Source organism: Symphalangus syndactylus, chromosome 6 (assembly GCF_028878055.3).
Source record: "Symphalangus syndactylus isolate Jambi chromosome 6, NHGRI_mSymSyn1-v2.1_pri, whole genome shotgun sequence".
Classification (NCBI taxonomy): domain Eukaryota; kingdom Metazoa; phylum Chordata; class Mammalia; order Primates; family Hylobatidae; genus Symphalangus; species Symphalangus syndactylus.
Genome location: NC_072428.2, coordinates 47049902 through 47071293, shown reverse-complemented (window position 1 = coordinate 47071293; position 21392 = coordinate 47049902). Strand labels below are relative to the sequence as shown.

General features: G+C 47.1%; 1 protein-coding gene across 6 annotated transcripts in view; it reads right to left on the bottom strand.

The window, feature by feature from the left end:
* The window catches only part of DENND5A (DENN domain containing 5A), a 136015-nt gene extending 117799 nt beyond the window's left edge, over nt 1-18216 (bottom strand). For 4 of the 6 annotated variants that reach the window (XM_055282451.2, XM_055282455.1, XM_055282453.2 and 1 more), the window contains exon 1: nt 17822-18216. In XM_055282451.2, coding sequence (XP_055138426.1) covers nt 17822-17927 — 106 coding nt within the window. In that variant the 5' untranslated portion in view covers nt 17928-18216. The remainder of the gene's footprint in view (nt 1-17821) is intronic. The other 2 variants (XM_055282452.2, XM_055282454.2) reach the window with 1 other exon arrangement.
* Nucleotides 18217-21392: the final 3176 nt, after the last annotated feature.

The following is a 21392-nucleotide window of genomic DNA, read 5'->3' as shown; positions in this document are numbered from 1 at the left end:
CATTTCAAAGAAATACATTTTGGGGTAAAATATTTTTATTTCCTTCAGGGTCTGCTATGTGTCATGTGATGCTAGATGAGAGTCAGGTTGGAATTTGGTATCTTTGGGTTTTTTTGTTTTGTTTTGTTTTGTTTTTGAGACAGGATCATGCTCTGTTGCCCAGGCTAGAGTGCAGTGGCTTGATCTCACTGCAACCTCCGCCTCCCAAGCTTAAGCAATCCTCCCACATCAGGCCTCTCGAGTACCTGGTTCTAAAGGTGGGTGACACATCGCTTGGCTAATTTTTGTCTTTTTTGTAAAGACGGGGTTTCACCATGTTGCCCAGGCTGGTCTGGAACTCCTGGGTTCAAGTGATCCACCTTCCTCAGTCTCCCAAAATGCTGGGATTTCAGGAATGAGCCACAGCGCCCAGCTGCAATTTCGTATCTTATTGCCAAAGAGTCTCTTTTGTCAGTCTTATGATCTCCATTTTAACATTAATGGTGGTCGTGACTTAAAGGGAGGTTGGCCATGCCTCATTATACCCCTCTCCAAGAGAGAGGGAAGCTGAGGTAGGAGGATCCCTTGAGCCCAGGAGTTCAAGACCAGCCTGGGCAACATAGTGACACACTCACTATCTCTACAAAAAATTTAAAAATGAGACGGGTGTGGTGGCATGTGTCTGTGGTCACAGCTACTCCAGAGGCTGAGCAAGAGGACGGCTTGAACCTGGGAGGTCTAGGATGCACTGAGCTGTGATTGAGCCACTGCATTCCAGCCTGGGCAAAAGAGAGGGGTAAAATGAGGGATGGCCAACCTCCCTTTGAGTCATGACCTGGAATTTAGTTTTTCAGGTTTCTCTAGGGTCCCCTTGGGTGGGCATTCAATTGGCTGAGGGGCTTAAGATTTTACTTTTGGTTTACACACCTAACTTACCCAAAATAAAATATTTAGTTTTCTTCAACAATATAACAATATATCCCAAAATTAGTAGCTATCTTCGTAACTAGGCTAAAACATTATTAGAGGGCCATTGTTCTAAAACTACAAAAAGAAAGAATGAAAAAGACATCAGAGATGATACACCTGAAAAAAGAACCAAGTCCTGGCTGGGCGCGGTGGCTCACACCTGTAATCCCAGCACTTAAGTGGGCGAATCGCGAGGTCAGGAGATCGAGACCATCCTGGCTAATGTGGTGAAATCCCGTCTCTACTAAAAATACAAAAAAATTAGCCGGGCCTGGTGGTGGGCGCCTGTAGTCCCAGCTACTCAGGAGGCTGAGGCAGGAGAATGGCGTGAACCTGGGAGGTGGAGCTTGCAGTGAGCTGAGATAGCGCCGCTGCACTCCAGCCTGGGCAACAGAGCGAAACATCGACTCAAAAAAAAAAAAAAAGAAAAAGAAAAAGAACCAAGTCCTCTGACATTCCTGGAAAGTAATTCTAACGTGTTGTAACGAAAAAGCATGTAATTTGTTATAAATCGGGTTTTCGGGAGGCGGAGCTTGCAGTGAGCCGAGATCGCGCCACTGCACTCCAGCCTGGGTGAGAGAGCGAGACTCCGTCTCAAAAAATAAAAAAAAATAAAAAATAAAATAAAATAAAAAATAAATAAATAAATCGGGTTTATTCATTTACTGTCTTATAATTGTGATTATTTCTTTGTTTCTTTTTGAGACAGGGTCTAGCTATGCTGCCCAGGCTGGAATGCAGTGGCTCAATCATAGCTCATTGCAGCCTGGACCTCTCAGGCTCAAATGATCCTCCTACTCATCCTCTGGAGCTGAGGCACATGCCGTCACACTGGGCTCATTTTTATATTTTTTTATTTTATTATATTGTATTATATTTTTTTGAGACAGAGTTTCACTCTCGTTGCCCAAGCAGGAGTGCAATAGCGCAATCTCGGCTCACTGCAACCTCTGCCTCCAGGTTCAAGCAATTCTCCTGCCTCAGCCTCCCAAGTAGCTGGGATTACAGGCGCCCACCACCACACCCGGCTAATTTTTTTGTATTTTTAGTAGAAATGGGGTTTCACCATGTTAGCCAGGCTGTTCTCGAACTCCTGACCTCAAGTGATCCACCCACCTCGGCTTCCCAAAGTGCTGGGATTACAGGCATGAGCCATCATGCCCAGCCTCATTTTTAAATTTTTTTTAGAGACAGTGTTGCACTATGTTGCCCGGGCTAGCCTCGAACTCCTGAGCTCCAGGGATCCTCCTACCTCAGCTTCCCAAAGTGGTGAGATTACAGGATCGAGCCATCACACCCAGCCCAATTATTCTTTCTAAACCATTTCCTCTTCTGTGTTCGTGCCTTTAAAAACAAACAAACAAGGCCGGGCGCGGTGGCTCACGCTTGTAATCCCAGCACTTTGGGAGGCCGAGGCGGGCGGATCACAAGGTCAGGAGATCGAGACCACGGTGAAACCCCGTCTCTACTAAAAAATACAAAAAAATTAGCCGGGCGTGGTGGCGGGCGCCTGTAGTCCCAGCTACTCGGAGAGGCTGAGACAGGAGAATGGCGTGAACCCGGGAGGCGGAGCTTGCAGTGAGCCGAGACTGCGCCACTGCACTCCAGCCTGGGTGACAGAGCGAGACTCCGTCTCCAAAAAAAAAAAAAAAAAAAAAAAAACAAACAAACAAACAAACAAAAATCCTTAAAATTTCTCAGGTGTTTTCCATATCATTTTATTATCAAGAATATGGCTAATCAGAAGTCACAGCCAGCCCCCAAACTACAACTACAAAACATGCATATTATAGGCTACACTGAGGGATTTCTGAGGTTAGCAGATGCAAATCTTTTTTTTTCTTCAAAGAAGACAGACCTAGGCAAAAAGCATAAAACATCCTGAAACTGTCACCAAAAAAAAAAAAAAGTTTCTTAGAAGCAAACCCCTAGTAACTACCTAGTCTAAGAAAAACATTTCCAGAACTGATAAAGAGTGGGGAAAGAGGAAAGAACAATGGTTGCTGTTAACCACAATTCTGAAAACAAGCAACCTGTCTCCTCTCCTGACACAGCTCCTCTACTGTAATGTGGGCTGGAGACTGAACCACAAAGAGGCCGCACTACAGCTCTGCATTTCCACGATTACGCCACTGCTTCAGTTTTCCCACATCTATAATTTTAAAAAAACAAACAAACCTCAATAATAGTAAGACAGCAAACAGAAGACCTGGATTCCAACAGATCTTTCTAACTTGGTGGGTAACAATGGACAAAACAATTTTATTTCAAGTGGGGCTAAAAAAATTAAAAATCATTTAAAAGTACACTGTAAAACTACAAAGTCATTTATAAATATTAATCATTACCATCTGTCAAAAGTGATAGCTGGCCGGGCGCGGTGGCTCACGCCTGTAATCCCAGCACTTTGGGAGGCCGAGGCGGGCGGATCACGAGGTCAGGAGATCGAGACCATCCTGGCTAACATGGTGAAACCCCGTCTCTACTAAAAATACAAAAAATTAGCCGGGCGAGGTGGCGGGTGCCTGTAGTCCCAGCTACTCGGGAGGCTGAGGCAGGAGAATGGCGTGAACCCCGGGGGGCGGAGCCTGCAGTGAGCCGAGATCCTGCCACTGCACTCCAGCCTGGGTGACAGCGAGACTCCGTCTCAAAAAAAAAAAAAAAAAAAAAAAAAGTGATAGCTGAACTAGCTCTGATTTCTAGCTCTGACATTTTTTGATTCTGTGACCAATATAAACAAATGCACACACATTGTTTGGCCAACTGGAATAGTTTAGAAATCAAGGACTCCCGGCCGGGTGCGGTGGCTCATGCCTGTAATCCCAGCACTTTGGGAGGCTGAGGCGGGTGGATCACCTAAGGTCAGGAGTTCGAGGCCAGCCTGACCAACATGGTGAAACCCTGTCTCTACTAAAAATACAAAAATTAGCTGGGCATGGTGGCAGGCACCTGTAATTCCAGCTACTTGGGAGGCTGAGGCAGGAGAATCGCTTGAACCCAGGAGGCAGAGGTTACAGTGCGCCGAGATCAAGCCATTGCACTCCAGCCTGGGCAACAGAGTGAGACTCCGTCTCAAACAAACAAACAAACAAACAAACAAAAAAGATATCAAGGAATCCCACATTCACAAAGGAATGAAACTCAATGTGTGAAACCTCTACAGACTTTTCACTGCTCAGACCTCTCGGCATTCCAGGAAAGCATTTTAGGCTAACCCAGCTAGTTCAGTACATAAAGTAGACCACAGATGGCCAAGCAAAATTTTAACCTGACTTACCCATCACATAATGAACAATAAAAAATTACTAACCTGGTTCTCTTTAACAGGAAGCTCTACAAGAGATTCCATGTATGACAACAAGCAAATATCAAAGACAGTACAATATTTGAGAAACACAATGGTCTAAACTATACCTATTGCCATCTTACTTCCTGACTTATATCTGATCCCCTGAAGGCATACTGAAAACAACTTGACATCTGGCACATACTCTCATTTTCTGCCATGCCAGGATTCTACCACTCATAAGACTCAGCCCTGGGTTCTACGTACGCCAAATGAAAATCAGCAACTACAGAAGATTTGGAATATGGCATTTGACTAATATCTGCTTCACTTAATAACTTTTAAGAACTAAATCCAGCTGGGTGCAGTGGCACACACCTATAATCCCAGCACTTTGGGAGGCCGAGGCGGGCGGATCACAAGGTCAGGAGATAGAGACCATATTGGCTAACACAGTGAAACCCGTCTCTACTAAAAAATACAAAAAATTAGATGGGTGTGGTGGTAGGCCCCTGCAGTCCCAGCTACTCAGGAGGCTGAGGCAGGAGAATGGCGTGAACCCGGGAGGCGGAGCTTACAGTGAGCCGAGATGGCGCCACCGTACTCCAGCCTGGGCAACACAGCGAGACTGTGTCTCACAAAAAAAAAAAAAAAAAAAAAGAACTAAATCTGGCCGGGTGCAGTGGCTCACACCTGTAATCTCAGCACTTTGGGAGGCTGAGGCGGGCGGATCACGAGGTCAAGAGATCAAGACCATTCTGGCTAACATGGTGAAACCCCAAGTCTACTAAAAACACAAAAATTAGCTGCGCATGGTAGCACACGCCTGTAGTCCCAGCTACTCGGGAGGCCAAGGCAGGAGAATCGCTTGAACCCGGGAGGCAGAGGTTGCAGTGCCGAGATCACACCACTGCACTCCAGCCTGGGCGACAGAGTGAGACTCCATCTCAAAAAAAAAAAAAAAAAAAAAAGAACTAAATCTAAAAATCTGGCCGTAATAGCCTGTGTTTAATTACTGAATTCGGCCAGGTGCAGTGGCTCATGCCTGTAATCCCAGCACTTTAGGAGGCAGAGGTGGGTGGATCACCTGAGGTCAGGAGTTCAAGACCAGCCTGGCCAACATGGTGAAATCGTCTTTACCAAAAATACAAAAATTAGCCGGGTGTGGTGGCGCTTGCATGTAGTCCCAGCTACTCAGGAGGCTGAGGCAGAAGAATCGCTTGAACCTCGGAGGCGGAGGTTGCAGTAGCCGAGATCGCACCATTGCATTCCAGCCTGGGTGACAGAGCGAGACTCCGTCTCAAAAAAAAAAAAAAACTGAATTCCACAAGGAAGTCACCAGCTTCTGAACGGCAAGCCTCTTTCTCATTGGACATTAGGCCGTCTCCAGCAGGAACCTGAAACATATCAACATATCAAGTATAGGTTCCTTCATGTGTACCCAGGTTCCTAAGAGACCTCTAAGACTATCTGACAGTAATTCAAATCCAGGGATAGCAACAGGACATTTTCTTTTTTTTTTTGAGTCAGGTTCTCACCCTATTGCCCAGGCTGGAGTGCAGTGGCACAATCATGGCTCACCATAGTCTGGACCTCCCTGGACTCAGCTGATCTGCCAACCTCAGCATCCCAAGGAGCTGGAACCACAGACATACACCACTACACCAGGCTAATTTTTCTATTTTCTGTAGAGACCGAGTCTCGTCATGTTGCCCAGGATTGTCTCAAACTCCTGGCCTAAAGCCATCGTCCCCCACTCGGCCTCTCAAAGTGCTGAGATTACAGGCATGAGCTACCACACCTGGCCACAACAGGAATTTAGAAGCTGAGCGAAGCCCAAGTACACCTTCCAACAAAGATAGCCAAAAAACAAGCTTATAAAAGGATGTAGGACTGGAAAGGAGTGTTACCAAAGAAGGCTTTAGGCAAAGAAAACTTTATTTTTAACCTAGGAAGGAAGGAAGGGCTGAGCAGACTCTAAGACAATTTGGTTTAAGCACCAAACACTGTGACTCAGGATTTCCTTCTAAGAAGAGAATTGCAGGGCCCCAATATCATTAAAGTAAAATCCACTAATTTCAATATGATCCTCCCTGCCTGATGGAGTCAATAGTGTTCTCTTTAGAATATACAGTCTCAGCCGGGCGCAGTGGTTCACGTCTATAATCTCAGCCCTTTGGGAGGCTGAGTCAGGAGTATCACTGTTCAAGCTGTTCAAGACCAGCCCGGGCAAGATGGTGAGAACCCATCTCTACAAAAAAAATAGTAATTAGTTGGGCAGCCAGGTGCGGTGGCTCATACCAATAATCACAGCACTTTGGGAGGCCGAGATGGGCGATCACTTGAGCCCAGAAGTTCAAGACCAGCCTGGGCCCATTAGCAGGTGTAGTGATGCACACCTGTAGTTCCAGCTACCTGGAGGCTGAGGTGGGAGAATCACTTGAGCCCAGGAGGTCGAGGTTGTAGTAAACCACGATCACACCACTGCACTTTGGCCTGGGCAACAGGGTGAGACCCTGTCTCAAAAAAACAACAATGGGCGCAGTGGCTCACACCTGTAATCCCAGCATTTTGGGAGGCCGAGATGGGTGGATCATCTGAGGTCAGGAATTCAAGACCAGCCTGACCAACATGGAGAAACCCCATCCCTACTAAGAATACAAAATTAGCCAGGCATGGTGGCACATGCCTGTAATCCCAGCTACTCAGGAGGCCGAGGCAGGAGAATCTCTTGAACCCGGGAGGCGGAGGTTGCAGTGAGCCAAGATCGTGCCATTGCATTCCAGCTTGGCCAACAAGAGCAAAACTCTGTCTCAAAAAAAAAAAAAAAAAAAAAAAAAAAAAAAAAAAAAAAGCCAGGTGTGGTGGTAGTCCCAAGTACTCAAGAGGCTAAGGTAGGAGGACCCCTTGAGCTCAGAAATTCGAGGCTCAGAAACGCCGAGGAAGTGAGGTATGATTGTCCACTGTACCCTAGCCTGGGTCTGGCTTTGTTAAGCCAGCCCGCATCTCAAAATATGTATATATACAGAAATTTAGCTTGTATTTTAACTGCCTTGGGCTACTCTGTAATTGTTTTCTGTGTGTGGGTCTCATCTCTCCTAACTTCTTACTTGTTCTATCTAAAAAAAGAAAACACATAACGTAACTTAAGAACTCTTTCAGTACTTCAGTAGCCTTGACTTCTGGAAGCATCCACAGATGTCTGAGATAAGCCATAAGATTTTGAGTTTTGCTGCAGCTAGTAATCTGAGCTTCAAAGCAAAGGTGCCTTTTTAAAATGACCACAAGAACCTGCCCAGAATCAACCAGCCCGGTAGAGGAAGATGAAAATTAAGTGTAGTCCATATTGACTCCCAGTTTGAAACTGGCTCATCAAACTTTTTATAGCTACTTCATCTCTGGGGAGGGATATCCTTTTCTCTTTTAAATAAGTCTTGGCCGGGCGCGGTGGCTCACGCCTGTAATCCCAGCACTTTGGGAGGCCGAGGTGGACGGATCACGAGGTCAAGAGATCGAGACCATCCTGGCTAACACGGTGAAACCCCGTCTCCACTAAAAATACAAAAAATTAGCCGGGCGAGGTGGCGGGCGCCTGTAGTCCCAGCTACGCGGGAGGCTGAGGCAGGAGAATGGCGTGAACCCCGGGGGGAGGAGCCTGCAGTGAGCCGAGATTGCGCCACTGCACTCCAGCCTGGGTGAAAGAGCGAGACTCTGTCTCAAAAAAATAAATAAATAAATAAATAAATAAATAAGAAGTCTCATTTAAAAGTCTTAGTCGGCAAGGCGCGGTGGTTCACGCCTGTAATCCCAGCCCTTTGGAGGCCAAGGACAGTGGATCATGAGGTCAAGAGTTTGAGACCAGCCTGGGCAACGTGGTGAAACCCCGTCTCTACTAAAAATACAAAAATTAGCTGGGCGTGATGGCAGGTGCATGTAATCCCAGCTACTCGGAAGGCTGAGGCATAAGAATTGCTTGAACCCGGGAGGCAGAGGTTGCAGTGAGCCAAGATCATGCTACTGCACTCCAGCCTGGGCCACAAAACAAGACTCTGTCTCAAAAAATAATAAATAAAATAAAATAATAAAATAAAAATAAAAGTCTTTGTCTTCTAGGATATGGAAATTAAAACGATGAGATACCACTTAACATCCACTAAGATGGCTATAAACAAATAGATAAGTATTGGTAAGGATATGAACAAAGTGGAATTCTCATACACTGCTACTGGCAATGTACACTAGTGCAGCTGTTTTGGAAAACAGACTGGCAGGCAGTCTCTCAAAAGGTTAAACACAGGCCGGGCGCAGTGGCTCACGCCTGTAATCCCAGCACTTTGGGAGGCCAAGTCAGGAGTATCACTCTTCAAGTTGTTTAAGACCTGCCTAGGCAAGATGGTGAGACCTCATCTCTACAAAAAAATTAAAAATTAGTCGGGCAGCCAGGTGCGGTGGCTCTTACCTGTAATCCCAGCACTTTGGGAGGCCAAGTCAGGAGTATCACTCTTCAAGTTGTTTAAGACCTGCCTAGGCAAGATGGTGAGACCTCATCTCTACAAAAAAATTAAAAATTAGTCGGGCAGCCAGGTGCGGTGGCTCTTACCTGTAATCCCAGCACTTTGGGAGGCCGAAGCAGGTGAATCACCTGAGGTCAGAAGTTCGAGACCAGCCTGGCCAACATGGCAAAACCCCGTTTCTACTAAAAATACAAACATTGGCCGGCACAGTGGCTCACGCCTGTAATCCCAGCACTTTGAAAGGCCAAGGCAGGTGGATCACGAGGTCAGGAGTTTGAGACCAGCCTGTCTAATATGGTGAAACTCTGTCTCTAGTACAAAAATACAAAAATTAGCTGGGCATAGTAGCGCACACCTGTAGTCCCAGCTACATGGGAGGCCAAGGCAGGATAACTGCTTGAACCCGGGAGGCAGAGGTTGCAGTGAGCCAAGATTGCATCACTGCACTCCAGTCTGGGCAACAGAGTGAGACTCCGTCTCCAAAAAAAAAAAAAAAAAATTATCCAGGCATGGTGACGGGTACCTGTAATCCCAGCTACTCGAGAGGCTGAGGAAGGAGAATGGCCTGAACCCGGGAGGCAGTGGTTGCAGTAAGCCGAGATCGTGCCATTGCACTCCAGCGTGAGCAACACGGCAAAACTCCATCTCAAAAAAAAAAAAAAAAAAAAGGTTAAACACAGAGTTACCATATGACCCAGTAATTTCATTCCTAAGTATTCAGCAAAGAGAAATGAAAACATAGGCCTACACACAAAAAAAGAAATGTACACAAATGTTCATAGCATTATTCATAACAATCAAAAACTGAAGGCTGGGCACGGTGGTTCATGCCTGTAATCCCAGCACTTTAGGAGGCCAAGGCGGGTAGATCATGAGGTCAGGAGTTCAAGACCAGCCTGGCCAACATGGTGAAACCCCATCTCTACTAAAAATACAAAAATTAGGCCGGGCGCAGTGGCTCACGCCTGTAATCCTAGCACTTTGGGAGGCCAAGGCGGGCGGATCACGAGGTCAGGAGATTGAGACCATCCTGGCTAACATGGTGAAACCCTGTCTCTACCAAAAATACAAAAAATTAGCCGGGCGTGGTGGCAGGTGCCTGTAGTCCCAGCTACTCGGGAGGCTGAGACAGGAGAATGGCGTGAACCTGGGAGGCAGGGCTTGCAGTGAGCCGAGATCGTGCCACTACACTCCGGCCTGGGCAACAGAGCAAGACTCCGTCTCAAAAAAAATAATAATAATAAAATAAAAATAAAAAAATAAAAATACAAAAATTAGCTGGGCATGGTGGTACATGCCTGTAATCCCAGCTACTCAGGAGGCTGAGGCAGGAGAATCACTTGAACCCAGGAGGCGGAGGTTGCAGTGAGCCGAGATTGCGCCATTGCAGTCCAGCCTGAGCAACAAGAATGAAATTGTCTCAGAAAAAAAAAAAAAACAATCCAATGTCCTTCCACTAATGGATAAATAAATAAAATGTTGTATATTCATACCATGGCATATTATTCTGGCATAAAGAGGAATGACATACTGATACATGCTACAACATGAGTGAACCTTGAAAACATTATGCTAAGTGAAAGAAGCCAGTAACAAGAGACCACACATATTACTCCATTTATATGAAACATCAAAAACAGGCAAATCTATAGAGATAGAAAGTAGATGAGTCGTTGCCTAGGGTTCAGGGTTAGAGGGCTGGAAGAAAATGAGGAGTAACTGCTAATGGGTACAGGTTTTCAGGGGAGAGTGATTAACACATTTCAAAATTGATTGTAGTGTGATTGTAAAACTGTGAATAAATTAAAAATTACTGAAATAAGTGAACCGTATGGTATGTGAATTATATCTCAATAAAATTGTTTATATATGGACACATATAAATGATAAAGCAAATGGGGCAAAATGTTAACAATCAGTGAATCTGGTTGAGACATATACTGGAGTTCTTTGTTCTATTCATGTCAATGCTTCTTTTTCTTTTCTTTTTTTTTTTTTTTTTTCTGAGACCAAGTCACTCAGGCTGGAGTGCAGTGGCGCCATCTCGGCTCACTGCAACCTCTGCCTCCCAGTTCAAGCGATTCTCCTGTGTCAGCCTCCTGAGTAGCTGGGATTATAGGCACCCACCACCACGCCTGGCTAATTTTTGTATTTTTCGTAGAGACGGGGTTTCACCGTGTTGGCCAGGCTGGTCTCAAGTGATCCACCCACCTCAGCCTCCCAAAGTGCTGGGATTACAGGCGTGAGCCACCACGTCTGGCCCTCAATGGTTCTTTAAATGTGAAATTATAACAAAAGATAAAGCAATAAAGCTACAGGGCTGGGAGGTCGAGGCTGCAGTGAGTCATGATTGTGCCACTGCACTCCAGCCTGGGCAACAGAGACAGACTCTGTCTCTTAAAAAAAAAAAAAAGATATCCTTAATGATAATCAATCACACACAGTATTCTTTTTTTTTTTTTTTTTTTTTTTTTTTGAGAGGGAGTCTCACACTGCTGCCCAGGCTGGAGTGCAGTGGCGCAATCTCGGCTCACTGCAAGCTCCGCCTCCCGGGTTCACACCATCCTCCTGCCTCAGCCTCCCAAGTAGCTGGGACTACAGGCGCCCACCACCACACCTGGCTAATTTTTTTGAATTTTTAGTAGAGACGGGGTTTCACCATGTTAGCCAGGATGGTCTCAATCTCCCGACCTTGTGATCCACCTGCCCCGGCCTCCCAAAGTGCTGGGATTACAGGCATGAGCCACCGCGCCCGGCCAACACACACAGCATTCTTTCTTTTTTTTTTTTTTTTGAGACAAAGTCTCGCTTTGTTGCCCAGGCCAGAGTGCAGTGGTGCCATCTTGGCTCACTGCAGCCTGCGCCTCCCAGATTCAAGCAATTCTCTCGCCTCAGCCTCCCAAGTAGCTGGGATTATAGGTGTGTGCCACCAGGCTGGGCTAATTTTTGTATCTTTAGTACAGACGGGGTTTCACCATGTTGGCCAGGCTGGTCTCAAACTCCTGACCTCAAGTGATCCACCCACCTCAGCCTCCCAAAGTGCTGGGATTACAAGCATGAGCCACCGTACCCAGTCTACACACAGTATTCTTTCTTTTTCCTTTTTAAATTATACTTTAAGTTCTGGGGTACATGTGCAGAACATACAGTTTTGTTACATAAGTATACACATGGCATGGCATGGTGGTTTGCTGCACCTATCAACCCATCACCTACATTAGGTACTTCTCCTAATGTTATCCCTCCCCTAGTCCCCCACCCCCCGACAGGCCCCAGTGTGTGATGTTCCCCTCCCTATGTCCATGTGTTCTCATTGTTCAGCTCTCACTTATGAGTGAGAACATGCAGTGTTCGGTTTTCTGTTCTTGTGATAGTTTGCTGAGAATGACGGTTTCCACCTTCATCCATGTCCCTGCAAAGGACATAAACTCATCCTTTTTTATAGCTGCATAGTATTCCATGGTGTGTATGTGCCATTTTCTTTATCCAGTCTATTAGTGATGGACACTTGAGTTGGTTCCAAGTCTTGCTATTGCACACACAGTATTCTTTCTTAACATGAAACAGAAACCTGGACTAGAAAAAAACTACCATAACGTCTGTTCCTGCCCGGCCAGACACATTTTTTGCTTGTTCCCCCCGCATCCACCACTCATCAAAGGTCTGCAAAGCATGCAAAATATCACTCAAGTAGCAGAAAAGAATGAAATGTGGCAAGGGAGACAAATATTCTCCCACTTTCTCAGGGCCTCAGTTTCCTCATCTGTAAAATCAGAAGGTTATATAATTGCTAAGGATGCTTTCATGCTTAACATTCAATAATTCTGAAGTTCGAATTTCACTGCTCAATACAGTTAAGGAGGAGTACGATCTGACTAGTCCACTAGCTTTCCTAGACAGTCACCTTTTTCTTTCTTAATTATTTTTATTTTTTATAAAAACATGGTATTAGGCTGGGCGCAGTGGCTCACGCCTGTAATCCCAGGACTTTGGGAGGCCGAGGCGGGCAGATCAACTAAGGTCAGGAGTTCAAGACCAGCCTGACCAACATGGTGAAACCCCATCTCTACTAAAAATACAAAATTAGCTGGGCATGGTGGCACATGCCTGTAATCCCAGCTACTTGAGAGGCTGAGGCAGGAGAATTGCTTGAGCCCGGGAGGCAGAGGATGCAGTGAGCTGAGGTCGTGCCATTGCACTCCAGCCTGGGCAACAAGAGCAAAACTCCATCTCAAAAAAATAAACAACAGGCCGGGCGTAGTGACTCAAGCCTGAAATCTCAGCACTTTGGAAGGCCGAGGAGGGCGGATCATGAGGTCAGGAGATCGAGACCATCCTGGCTAACATGGTGACACCCCGTCTCTACTAAAAAAAAAAAAAAAAAAAAACCACACACAAAAAAATTAGCCAGGCATGGTGGTGGGCGCCTGTAGTCCCAGCTACTCTGGAAGCTGAGGCAGGAGAATGGCGTGAACCCGGGAGGCGGAGTTTGCAGTGAGCCGAGATCGTGCCAATGCACTCTAGCCTGGGCGACAGAGTGAGACTCCATCTCAAAACAAACAAACAAACAACAAAAAAAAAACAGGGTCTTGCTACGGTGGCCAAGGTGATCTCAAACTCCTGGACCCAAGCATCCTCCTGCCTCAGCCTCCCAGAGTGCTGGAATTACACGTGTGAGCCACTGTACCAGGACCCTCTCTCTTCTAAAGGTGACATTAAGAGACTATTTCAGGCCAGGCGAAGTGGCTCACACCTGTAATCCCAATACTTTGGGAGGCTAGTGCGGGTGGGTCACCTGAGGTGAGGAGTTCAAGACCAGCCTGACCAACATGGCGAAACCCTGTCTCTACTAAAAATACAAGAATTAGGCAGGTGTGCTGGTGCACACCCGTGGTCCCAGCTACTTGGGAGGCTGAGGCTCAGAATCACTTGAACCGGAGAGGCGGAGGTTGCAGTGAGCTAAGATCACGCCATTGCACTCCAGCCTGGGCAAAAGAGCAGAACTCCATCTCAGAAAAAAAAAAAAAAAAAAAAAAAAGAGACTATTTCAGTGTAGTCTCAATTTTCTAAGTAAGCTCATACAGGACACTGGCCAGTTTCCCATCTATCCTTGTCCCTAGCCACTTCTCTTCAATTCCTGGCAAGAGTTTCTGCACAGAGCCTGGGAAAATTGGAGTATGAGATGAAAGAACCTAGGATACTTATATCTCAATGCTAGGTGCAGATCAGTTCAGAGGAACTTACAGACTCCAAGGTAAGAAATAGGTCACAAGCATTCGGGAACCTTAATTCTCAAGCAGAGACAAGGAAAATAAACTCATGAACCCCATTTCACAGTAAAACCTTCTCCTGGGGTCACCTAGTGGTGACCATCAGAAACAAAGAAAAAGAAGATTCACCAGGACATTCGCCCATCAGAGGTAGAAAAAGAAACTGAACTCCACTACCATCTGCCTCCCCACTTAGGATGTGCCAAAAATAATGGAAAACATAAATCAGAAGCAATTCTTCCACATTTGCTTACCTAACTGACAAGTTCAAAAAGCCAACAAGCAGGCACCATATCCTCAAGGTGGCTAAATTTGTGCTTTGCTCACAGATTACCTTCTTCTCCTTCCAGCCCAAACAGCTTCCTCAACCAGAAAATAAAATTAATTTTCACACATTCCTCAATTCCTTGCACAAAAAACAACTACATTACTTGCCTAAATGCTGAGTCTGCAAGAAAAGCAAAGAGGTGACAGGAAGAGATTCCTATAAAATCCAATTATCTCAGTCTATATTAAACACAGCAAGCTCTATGCTTATTTGGGTTTTATTTTTATTTTTTTAATTGTATTTATTTATCTGAGACAGGGTCTCACTCTGTTGCTCAAGCTGGAGTGCAGTGTCACAATCTCAGTTCACTGCAACCTCTGCCTCTTAGACTCAAGTGACCTTCTCACCTCAGCTTCCTGAGCAGCTGGGACCACAGCTGCATGCCACCACACCCAGCTAATTTTTTGTACTTTCTGTAGAGACAGAGTCTTGCCATGCTGCCCAGGCTGGTCTCAAACTCCTGGGCTCAAGCAATTCACCCACCTCAACCTCCCAAAGTACTGGGATTACAGGTGTGAGCTACTGCGCCCAGCCTCCACGTTTATTTGTTGCAGAGAGGAATGAATCTTAACCTTTCTCCATAAAACAAGAAGGAACACTGAGCATCTTTGATTTGCTTATTCCGGGTTCACTTTTTAAGAATGTAGATGCTACCTGAGCTATGTAAGTTAATTGTGTGGAGTGTACCTTCTTAGAGACTCCTTAATACCTTCTTGGAGAACCTGGATGCAAATTACAATTTCCTGTAGTTTCACTGAGTATGATATCATCAGTTTGGGAGCTACAAGGCAGGCTGCGGAGAGAAAATGCACCCTGGAGAGTCTCAGGAAGAACCTATTTGTATTCTGTTTTGTTTTATTCAAAGATTCCCTCTGAGAGTGGTGGCTCACAGCTGTAATCCTAGAATTTGGGAGGCCGAGGTGGGCAGATCACTTGAGGTCAAGAATTCAAGACCAGCCTGGCCAACATGGTGAAACCTCATCTCTACTAAAGATACAAAAATTAGCCTGATGTGGCGCGCGCAGCTCGTAATCCCAGCTACTCGGGAGGCTGAGGCAGAAGAATTGCTTGAACCTGGGAGATGGAGGTTTCAATGAGCCACTATTGCAGCACTGCACTCCAGCTGGGGCAACAGAGTGAGACTGTGTCTCAAAAAAAAAAAAAAAAAAAAGATTCCCTCTGGATAGTTCAGATTCCCCTACCAACCCACCAGAAATGAAATGAAGAGGGAAAAAAAATCCTTCCAACATCGCATACTCTGACAAAGGCCACCTATTGGAAATGTGGTCTCAGCATTCCACTACTGCAACCACATTTAAAAAAAAAAACAGAAAATACCCTTCTTTACACATTTTATACAACTTATCCCCCTTTCTTTATTATCCCAATAAACTTTCACAGGGATATAATTTTAGCTTGCCAAAAAGCCAGATAATTAACACATATTCATCAAAAGAGAGCAACATTTCTCTTTTTTTATTATTAAAAAGAGAGTAACATTTCTCTTTTAATGAAATGTTGAAAGACAGTTTTTAAACATTTTTTAAGGTCTACTTGATGAGAGTATTTTTATTTACATTCTTTTTTTATAGATGAGGACCCTGACAGGGTTATCTCTAACTTGCTCCCAATCACAGAGATAGTCAATAGGAGAGCAGGACTATTACCCCAAACTCATGCTCTCGCTAACAGTTAACTTCCCAGCTTCATTCTTATGCTCTATCATTCGCAAAACATTCTATCTTCTCAAACCAAGTGTTCATACAATTTGACACTCAAAAACACAGCATAAAAAAAAAAGTTTATTCCACCACCTTAAAGTTTCTTTTATTGAGAAGAATTATGTTGTTTTTAATATTTCTCAACATGTTAGTGTTTTCTAAAGACCTCCAGCCAGGCCAATGAGATGCAGTTTAATGTCCTGAGAAGAGCACTGGACCAAGCAACTAACTAGTGTATACAGGCCCCACTGTCCTTCCTGGGCCTCATTTTCCTCTCTGAGGTCCCTTCCAACACCAATACCTTGAACCGAATTCCAAAAATTACATCAAAGTCACAAACTTACTACATATGAAAAAGATGAAAAACATCTGTACTATAAGAATTTGAAGACCTTAAAAGATGAACTTGAACAATTATTATGTACCCATCAAAATAATTTTTTTTTTTTTTTTAACGGAGTCTCGCTCTGTCGCCCAGGCTGGAGTGCTGGAGCGCAGTGGCGCGATCTCGGCTCACTGCAAGCTCCGCCTCCCGGATTCACGCCATTCTCCTGCCTCAGCCTCCTGAGTAGCTGGGACTACAGGCGCCCGCCACCATGCCCGGCTAATTTTTTGTATTTTTAGTAGAGACGGGGTTTCACCGTGTTAGCCAGGATGGTCTCGATCTCCTGACCTCATGATCCGCCCGACTCGGCCTCCCAAAGTGCTGGGATTACAGGCTTGAGCCACCGCGCCCGACCAGGATAATCACTTTCGAGAGAGAAACTTTACAGTGACAGAAAAGTGAAAAGGAGTCCCCCTCATCAGGATGACACAACCTTAAAGTACAACCCGACAAACCTCCACCCACTTGAAACCCACTAACTGGAAACTCCAGACAAAAACTTATTTTCAAAACTGTTACAATTCAAAGACTCCAATCACAGTGCAGTGGAAAATTCACGGGGACTGTGTAATTTTCACGCCCTTCTGCAATGAGTGCCAAATCTGGTCAGGGCGTCATCTTTGACTCCCCTCATCACTTTCCCTTTCAAATATTACTTGAGACGCATCACAACACACCAAGCCTCTCCAACTACAATGCTGCTACCCTTTTATTCACAAACGCCTCTGTCCTCATAAAGGACATAAATTACTTTTCAAAAAAGGCATGGCCCCGGGATACAAGCCCTTTCCAGGGCTAAGGGAGTTCCCACTCTTCTTGGTGCCGCCCAAGTTCACTTTATTACTTCATGTCCCATCCAGACGCGCAGAGCTGCAATCTGACTCAGGGGGCCCAGCCCAGGGCTGGGGTATAACGGTTTTGAGGAACTGTTATCACAAGCTTCTTGGGAGTGGCCAGATAAACTCACCAAGTTTTTGTCTTCCTTTTTTTTAAGTCTGGGTGGAACTTACTTTCACTAGGACGTGGGACGCCTTCCCTCCCTAATGGGTGCCAGAGGACAAGCTTTCCTTTATTTTAAACGAAGTCACTCAACCTACACCAAACTGAGAACACACAACCCTCCCTCTTTCTGGTCGCCGAAGACGTGGCCACTGCGCAGCGGGCCGCAGGTTTGGACCCCTCATGGCTCAGAGCCCCTCATCCGTTTCCCCTCTCCAGTCCAACGCCCCCTTCGCCTGCGCCCGCCCTGGTCCTCCCGGCCGACACTCGCCCGGCTCCCGGGACAAAGCGGGGCTGAAGGAAGGTTTCTTCTGGGGTCCCCGACCACAGCGGGCGCGGGAAAGCGGCCCTGGGCTCGGCGCGCACTCACCCGACAGCTCGTCCGGCTCCAGCCCGGTCTCGGTGTCCAGTCCGCAGATGACAAAGTAGTCGGCGAAGCGAGTGGGCGCCGAGCCCCCTCCGCCGCCGCCGCTCATGGCGCCGGGGCCGAGACGGGCCGGGCCGTGCGGAGCGGCACTGAGCCCCCGCAACCCGGGCGCCCGCCCGCCCTCAGGCCGCCCCTCCCGCCGCCGCCGCTACCGCGGCTCGGGCCGCCGCCCCCGGCCCTGGCCCGGTCCCCTCGGCCGCCGCGGCTGCCGTGACGGAGCGGGGGGGCACCGGGCCGCCCCGCGCCGCATCCTGGACGCCTTCCCCTCCGCGCCGCCGCAGCTGCAGCTAGCCGAGAGCGCCGCGGCCCGAGCGAGCCTGGAGAAGGGCGTTAAGCGCGGGGACAGCCCCCACGGTGACCCTCCTCCCGCCGCGCCTGCGCAGGCGCCGTCTGGGAGGGGGCGGGCTCCTGGCGGAAAGGATGACGTGATGCTCTTCGGACCCCGCGGGCCGCAGCTTACCGGGCTGTCGCCGCAGCGCAGCCGGCGACTGCTTGGTCGCCTGCAACTGCCACCCCCCCGGGATTGAGACTCCTTTAGGGAGGGCTGAGGAGGTGCGAGAAGAGTGGGCGCAGCCTGCAGAGCCGGGCATTTGGCCCATGCTCTGCCCCCAACCACCCACCCAGCAACCAGAGGTCCAGAGATCTTAGCGCGGCCTTGCCATGAGGATGGGGTTTCACGGCTGAGCTCGGAAGCTCACCTAATCCTAGCTGCAGCGTGTCAGCCTAGACCCCAGACAGGGCCTTCTCCCTGTCCTCTCTTTTGGCAGGGGCGGATCAGCCGGTTTTATATTTACCCTTATTTTACAGACGGGGAAACTGAGTCTCAGAAAGAAGCAAGGACTTATCCAAGGTTACACTGAGTCTAAGAGACAAAGCCTGGTCTGGAATCCTGGGCTTGTGGTCAGCTCCCCGTTCCTCGCCCCTCCCACCTCCCAGCCTGCCCTTTTCCCACGCTCTCTCCTTTTTTCTCTGGAAGCCTCCAGAGGCGCCTGCCATTTGGGAGCTCCCCTTCCTCTTCACTCTGTGAAAACTCTCAGATCCACCCCTAAACCTGTTTTCCTGTAAGAGGATGGGGAGGAGGCGTAGGGAAACTTACCTATTGGTCCTTGTCCTAGGACCCTCCGATTTCCTTTCCCATAGAAGCTAGGCAGATGTGTCTTTGTTGGAAACTGGAGATCAGAGGCCAGAAAGGCAACACAAGTATAGTGGTTACTAGCATGGGCTCTAGAAAAAAATGCTCGGATTTCAGTCCTGACGATCATTTACTTTTGACCTTGAGCAAGTTAATCTCTAAGTGCCAGGTGTCATGGTTTTTGAGACAATTACATAAGATAAATGCAAGTACAGGTAAAACAATGAAAATACAGCCTGGAACATGGAAATCACTCAGTGAATATTACAGATTTTTTTTTTTTTAGACGGAGTTCTCTCTTGTTGCCCAGGCTGGAGTGCAATGGTGTGATCTCAGCTCACTGCACCTCTGCCTCCCAGGTTCAAGCGATTCTCCTGCCTCAGCCACCCAAGTAGCTAGGATTACAGGCACGCACCACCACGCCCGGCTAATTTTTTGTATTCAGTAGAGACACAGTTTCACTGTGTTGGTCAGGCTGGTCTCGAACTCCTGACCTCAGGTGATCTGCCCTCCTCCACCTCCCAAAGTGCTGGGATTACAGGCGTGAGCCAATGAGCCCAGCCTGGATTATTATTATTGTTCCAGAAAGAAGTACTCTTAAGGTTTGTTCTGGCAGGCTGCCACTAAGAGCTGTAGAAGGCAGCTGGCTTCCCCAAAGGCTGAGCCTAGGCTCCCTCCCAGGTTCTCCTGGGTACTTCTCTCAAATACTGTTTCCCTTGGGGAGGTTTACCTGGAGGTTATAGCCATCGTCTCTCGGAGCCATAGCACCTGTTCCTTCCTGTATCTAAACTGCCTGAACTAGGGGGAGAAAAGTGGGGAGAAGAAGGTTGCTTCAAAACGACCATTCATGGTGATGCTCCACCGTATCCTGCATGCTGGGGACACAGAGACAGTAGAGGGGGATTAGTGAGTTAAATAGTCACAGAGGCTGGGTGTGGTGGCTCACACCTGTAATCCCAGAACTTGGGGAGGCCAAGGCTGGCAGATCGATTAAGGTCAGGAGTTCAAGACCAGCCTGACCAACATGGTGAAACCCCATCTCTACCAAAAATATAAAAATAGCCGGGCGTGGTGGCGGGCACCTTTATTCCCAGCTCCTCAGGAGGCTGAGGCAGGAGAATCGCTTCAACTCAAGAGGCAGAGGTTGCAGTAAGCCGAGATCATGCCATTGCACTCTAGACTGGGCAACAGAACGAGGCTGTACCTCGAAATAAATAAATAAATAAATAAATAAATAAATAAATAAATAAAATGCCGGCGCGGTGGCTCACGCCTGTAATCCCAGCACTTTAGGTAGCCAAGGCAGGCAGATCACGAACTCAGGAGATCGAGACCACCCTGGCCAACATGGTGAAACCCCATCTCTACTAAAATTATAAAAATTAGCTGGGTATGGTGGTGCCTGTAATCCCAGCTACTCAGGAGGATAAGGCAGGAGAATCACTTAAACTCGGGAGGCGGAGGTTGCAGTGAGCCAAGATGGCGCCACTGCACACCAGCCTGGCAACAGAGTGAGACTCCGTAAAAAAAAAAAAAAAAAAAAGTTACAGAGCACAGAAGGAGGACATCTTTCCAGATTGAGGAATGGTCAGGGAAGGTTTCCAGAAGGAGGTATATACTCTGACCTGAGTTCCAGAGGATCAACAGGAAGTTTCTCAGGTAAAAAGGGGCAGGGAAAGATGTTTAACTCAGTATGTGCAACAACAGGGAGCAACAGATAAAAGGGTATGTTCAGGCACCAACAAGTAATTCATTAACATTAAGATGGGAGATGGAGAGTTTAAAGGGAATGAAACCAGGGGAGGAAGAAGGAGAACAGAGGAAGGAGGCATGGATTCAAATACCACGCTAAAGAATTTATCCTCCACCAGGCGTAGTGGCTCACACTCATGCTGGTAATCCCAACACTTTGGGCAGCCGAGGCAGGAGGACTGCTTGAACCCAGGAGTTTGAGACCAGAGTGGAGAATATAATGTGACCCATGTCATAAATAAATAAATAAATAAATAAATAAATAAATAAATAGTTTTTTGTGTTTTTTTTTTTTTTTTTTTTTTGAGACGGAGTCTCGCTCTGTCACCCAGGCTGGAGTGCAGTGGCGCGATCTCGGCTCACTGCAAGCTCCGCCTCCCGGGTTCACGCCATTCTCCTGCCTCAGCCTCTCCGAGTAGCTGGGACTACAGGCGCCCGCCACCACGCCCGGCTAATTTTTTGTATTTTTAGTAGAGACGGGGTTTCACCGTGGTCTCGATCTCCTGACCTCGTGATCTGCCCGCCTCGGCCTCCCAAAGTGCTGGGATTACAATCGTGAGCCACCGCGCCCGGCCTAATAAATAGTATTTTTAAAAAATAATTTATCCTATAAGAGTTGAGGATGAGTGA